Source organism: Equus przewalskii, chromosome 7 (genome assembly GCF_037783145.1).
Source record: "Equus przewalskii isolate Varuska chromosome 7, EquPr2, whole genome shotgun sequence".
Classification (NCBI taxonomy): domain Eukaryota; kingdom Metazoa; phylum Chordata; class Mammalia; order Perissodactyla; family Equidae; genus Equus; species Equus przewalskii.
The window spans coordinates 59,366,627-59,371,976 of NC_091837.1; the positions used below are offsets into that span (position 1 = coordinate 59,366,627).

Below are 5,350 nucleotides of genomic sequence, written 5' to 3' on the forward strand. Positions count from 1 at the left end.
TTGTTACATCTTACACGAAAATACAAGGCATCATTTTATGAAGATGGTCACAAATCACCAAAACATAATCACAACTCTTACCCCTTCCCTTTCTCCCAGCTGCACCCCAAATCGAGGGGCTTCAGGCATTCCTACTCAGGGACCGTTGAAATGAGAGGTTGTGTATCTGGTGATGAGAATATTTTAAAATGATATACTCTCTGGAGCTCAATCCACAGAAGGTTCCATTACTCTGTCCCCACCCTCCCTCTGAATGTAGTGTGAAAGTCTGAGGGGCTGATGTCCCTGCAGCTGTGGCTCCTGGGCTTGGAGCCCCTGGGCTGCCAGTAGAGTAGATTTTCCTCCATGCATCGGGGGAAAGTCTCAATGCAGAGTGGTTACCCAGGCCACAGATCTGTTCTGACTGGTTAACAAGAGGGACTGCGATGTGGACTTGGCTGTTTAGATTAAAATGCATCACAGGCTCTGGGAACAAGCACACATCAGTAGTAAGGCTGTTTAAACCTTTGGGGACAACCTTATGTTTAGATTACATTAATTCATAAATATTATACTAAATGCTACTTAAATTGGACTTAAATGACTTCAAAGATAATGCATTATAATATGGCTATCCAGAGAGCACTAGTCTTTATGTCTCCCAGTAACTCAGTCTTTGCTGCCTCCCATCCTGCTAGTCAAGACCAAAGTTATGAATGGATTGCCGGCTTGTTCATGTGTGATCCACTAATTGTGTATGTGTGTGTGTGTTAGGAAGCATGGGTGTGTGTGTGTGTGTATTTTCAGTCACTGCCTCTATTTGTTCTCCAGGAAATAAAAAGATGAAAAGAAAAATAAATAAAAAGTGAGAGAAGGGAAGAATTAGACCAGTAGGTGACCTGTTCCCTTCTCCAAGGGAGAAAAATTCTACGGGAAGGGGCAAAATCGGTCCTCAGCTCACTTCTTCTGCTACGCAGGGAGGTTGTCTTTTTCCTCTTTAATCAATAGTACAATGTCTTTCCCTTTGGAGCCTGGAAAAACAATCTTTCTCAAAGTGCTTCTCATAGGGGAGAAAAGAAGACTCTGAGTTAGCCGGGAGAGTTTGCATTAAACTGGATTTTCTTCTTTGAATGTTGTTTCTTCGAATTGTAATTCTGGGCTTTTTTTCCTTCCTTTCTAACTCTGCCTAGCACCTAAATCTGCCCCCCCACACCCGCCCAGTTGCTGTCTGGTCTCCAGGGGGTACTTTTACCTTTACAGTAATTACCTCAGTCCACAACTGCTATTTGCTGCCTCCCCAGCCCAACAGCCTTTCCTGATACGGCTGGGTTTGCTCCACAACACCCACCCACTCTCTCCTCCACAGACTCCCAATTTGACTGGAGTAATTGCCTTTTAAGGTTCACTCTACGCATGGCAGGTATTCCTTTAACCCTTAGAACTCCTTCCTTCTTTAGTTACCTGAAATGGCAGTTGGCCAACAAATGGATACCCACCTGAAATCTCATGCATTTAATTTAATTTTTACTTCTTCTTTTTTTTTTCCTACCAATAACATACATATGCCATCCATACTGGAGGCCAGTATTCTGTCATGCCTCTCAATTTCATCCCAGTATGATTCAGTAGAAGTTAGAAATTCAAGAAGGGGAGAGAAAGAGCCACAAATATGCCCTGAAACCAGGCTTAACAAAGGCATGTTTCTATCCCCGGCCTCATGTTGTCAGTTTAGAGTTGGGGAAAATCTAGAAGCCAAATGCAATCCTCGTTCTTCAAGCCTCATCATGCTTTTTGACTTAACAGTAATTAATCACCAATGGCAAGTGAGTAATTTTTTTAAGGTGGCCAGAGGCTTATTTTATCAAGATTAGCTAATAGATCAGGCTGTATCACTGAAGGAGGAGTTCAAACTCTTCTAGGACTGAATAAAGCAGACCTCAGAAACTGTCTCATTTATTCAGCTCTCCAGGAGCTTTCAGGCACTGTTAGGGACATCGTGGCCCAACCTCATCTATAAAAATCCTAGGGATGAAGAGGCAGGAAGTTTCATAGGGGAAAATATATGCTGAGGCTCTGAAGGGTGAGCTGCGACAACGAGGCACCCAGCTTGCCGGAGCCAACGGGCCTGCCTGCCACCGACTGAGCCAGTTTAGGGGAAGAATTATTTAAAAAATAAAGTTTTGCTTGTCCTAGGAATCCTGGTCAGATATGTGTATGTATATATATGATATGATACATGTGATATAACTATATAATAGCCTTCCCTACTTCCCTGATGCAAATGATGATAATTCTACTTCTTTGCTATAATACAAGGGAGCCCACAAAACATCAGAAACAGAGTGATGATACCAGCAAGTGATCATTGAGAAGAGACCAAGGAATATTGCTAAAGTTTGTCTTCATTTGAAATAAAAAAGCAAATAAAGTGCTCCAAACCAGATCTCATAGGAAGCTCAGCTCTTCACAACTGTCTTGCCTTTGGTGGGTTCCGATTTTTTTTTTTTAACTTTAAAACCTTAAATCACTACCAGAACTGATCATTAAGATGGGCAAAGGGTTTCCCTACCTATCCTTTTCTATTTTCATTATTACTATTTTTAAATCTGAGGATATAGTAAAACGACAAAGGTTTGATACAAACCTTGATTAGCTTCCAGGGAGCTTGATTGGAAAGAGAAAAACTACAAAGATATGGTTGTCTTGACAGGGAGAGGGAAAAAAGGAAACAAACATTATTTTGAAGGCTGCCTCCCCATTCCACCTTTCCAGTCTGTCTTCTGAATAGACAGACATTTTCTCCATATTGGATAAAGGTTGATTTCTTTCTCCATTACAGCCCCCACCCTCACCCCACCCCAACAAACCCAGTATATTTCCATTCTGCTGTGTTTTTGTGCTACTCAACATGCCATTAACTTTAAGATTTACTCCTCAGCAGGCAAGCTGGAAGATGCTAAAGCCAATAAAAAACTGCTCTCTGGGACTCCAACTATGAAGAGTTTGGAGCTCTGCTTAGTATTCAGATGAAGGGAGGGCTGGAGAAGGAGGGAGGTTGTGATAGTGAAAAACCACTGCTGCTTAGAGAGCCAGACAGCCAGACAGCCCCACGCTCTGCACCTAATGTGCCGGAGGATCAGCTCTGTTCATAGCCCATTTGTGGCCAAGGATGAGGCTGCTCTCTGTGTGTGGGTGGGTGTGCGTGTGCGTGTGTGTGTTTTCATCTTTAAAACCACCAGCTCTAACACAGCATCTTCAGTGGCTCTCCACATGAGTGTTTATTAAAAACGGAACGTCCATACACATCCTTACAACTTCCTTAGCCCGGTGCTCCTTCCCTGCCTGATGCTCAATCTCTCTCAGAAAGCATTTAACTTGCCCACACAGCTCCAGCCCCGATTAATCCCTGCTGCACATCCTATACATTACTGTTAGAGAGCGGAGCACTGGGCTAATTTCGTCACCCACCAGCCACCCACACACGTTCTACAACTGAACACGTTTGGGGCTCTGCCTTAAAGATAATAAAACAAGGAGAAAACAGGCAGGCTGCAGACAATTCCCGTGACCACTTTCCTAAAAAGTTGTTGGGTTTTAATTCTTTGATTATTCTGTCGCCCCTTCCCCTAAGCACTCGCTAGCAATGATTGCTTCAAGGGAGAGAAATAATGTACTATAAACCTCTCTGCATGGTGAGTTTGGGATAATTTAAGCTACACCCTTCAAAATGCATATCTTGCACACACAGATTTTTTCCCCAAAGCCCCACTTTCCTGAGAAGGGGATCATCCAGGCTTCTCCGACCCCCCACTCCACCCAGGGGATTCCTGGTTTCTTGCTAATTCTTGCCTTAGGTTTTGTTCCTCCTTCCTTCAAACATCCACCCCCCCTCCCCCACCACTCATACCACAACTGGATTATTGAGGCACACAGCTCGACAGGCAGAGTTTACTGTTAAATTGATAGCGAAATAAAAATATCTCTTTGAATTTGTCACCTCTATCCTTTTTAGACGGCTGCGCTCCTGCTACTCTGGCCCCGAGCAGAGAACGAGGAGACCGTCTCCTCTTAGCATTTTCAGCACCACGGCGATGGACAGCACCCTGGTCCCCGGCCCTCTGAGCGCCCGCCAGTCTGCTCAGCGTCCCGGGCTCAGCCGGTGCAGTTGTCCCCATCCCAATCTTTCAAGTCGCTCTACCCAAAAATCCAAGCCCCGTTTCTTCTATATCCTCTCTCTTTCTCTTCATCTCCGGCTCCCGCTACTCTCCCCACGGCACCGCTTCTATCAGGTCTTCGCCCCAAACCCAGCCTTGCCCCAGCGAACAGCTCCCCACGCACCCCAGTCCTGGTCTCTGCTGCCCGAGCGCCTCCCTCCTCGGAGTCCGCCCGAGGCTCCCTCTCGCGCCGTCTCCCGCTCGTCCGTCGCCGGCCCGCCGGCCCGCCCGCCGGCTCCTTCTCCCCGGCAAAGTTGGGAGGGAAAGGTGCACTCACCTTTGTGCATGCCTGTGAACCTGTCCTTCAGAACCGTAAGCTCGTAGATCTTGCCGAACTCCTCGAAGAGGGGCTTGAGGTCCTTTTCATCCAGGTTGCGGGGGATCTGCCCAATGAACAGCTTGATGGCATCGTGGTCCTTCATGGGAATGGTCGACGGGTTCCCCGGGCTGTGGCTTAATCCGTTCATGTGCCCGGCGCTGCCCGGGCTGCTGCCGAGCCCGTTGGTACTGAGGCTCGCGTTGTCAGCCTGTCCGTTTGCTAACGTGGCCATCTTTATATACATAGAGAAAATCTTCTTTCCTTTTATTCTTTCTCGCTCGCACTCTCTCGCTCCTCTCCCTCGCAAGCTCGGTCGCGCTCACACACGCACACGCATACACACACTCGGGTTCTCTCCCCCTCGGTTTCTCTACACCTCGCTCTCCTCTCGCTCTCTGCTCTCTCTCTTTCTCCTCTCTTCTCTCGCTCGCTCGCGCTCGCGCTCTCTCTCTCCTCTCCCCCCTCTCTCTCCCTCCCTCTCTCCTCTCTCTCTCTCTCCTTCTCCTCTCTCTCTCTCTCTTTCGGTCTGATCTGATTTTTTTTTTTTTTTTTTACATTGAACAGACAGGATCTCTGTCCTTTCCGTTTAAACAGGCTGGACCGGTTCAAGTTCCCAGTCAGACCAGGGGTGGGGGCCGCGAGTGTGCGCGCGCGGAGGAGGGGGGCACTGGGAGAAGGCGAGCTGGGGGCGGGGGGGAGCTCCCGCGCGGCGGCGGGCGGCGGCCAGGAGCAGGGCGGCGTGGGGCGGCGTCGGCCCCGCCGCGCCTCCCCCGTCGGCGACCCCAGCGAGCGGCGGTGGTACAGTCCGAGACGGCCCCGGGCTATAAATAGCGCCAGG

The 5,350-nt window shown here is 48.1% G+C and overlaps 1 protein-coding gene across 48 annotated transcripts in view; it reads right to left on the bottom strand.

Moving 5' to 3' along the window:
• CELF4 (CUGBP Elav-like family member 4) overlaps positions 1–5,125 on the bottom strand; it is a 305,620-nt gene extending 300,495 nt beyond the window's left edge. For 15 of the 48 annotated variants that reach the window (XR_011542691.1, XM_070630052.1, XM_070630036.1 and 12 more), the window contains exon 1: positions 4,471–5,045. Coding sequence is in view for 43 of the 48 variants with exons in the window: in XM_070630052.1 (XP_070486153.1) it covers positions 4,471–4,756 (286 nt within the window). In the remaining 5 variants the exon portion in view is untranslated. Of the gene's footprint in view, positions 1–4,470 lie in introns of all 48 variants that reach the window. The other 33 variants (XR_011542688.1, XM_070630057.1, XM_070630041.1 and 30 more) reach the window with 5 other exon arrangements.
• Between the last annotated feature and the right edge of the window lie 225 nt (positions 5,126–5,350).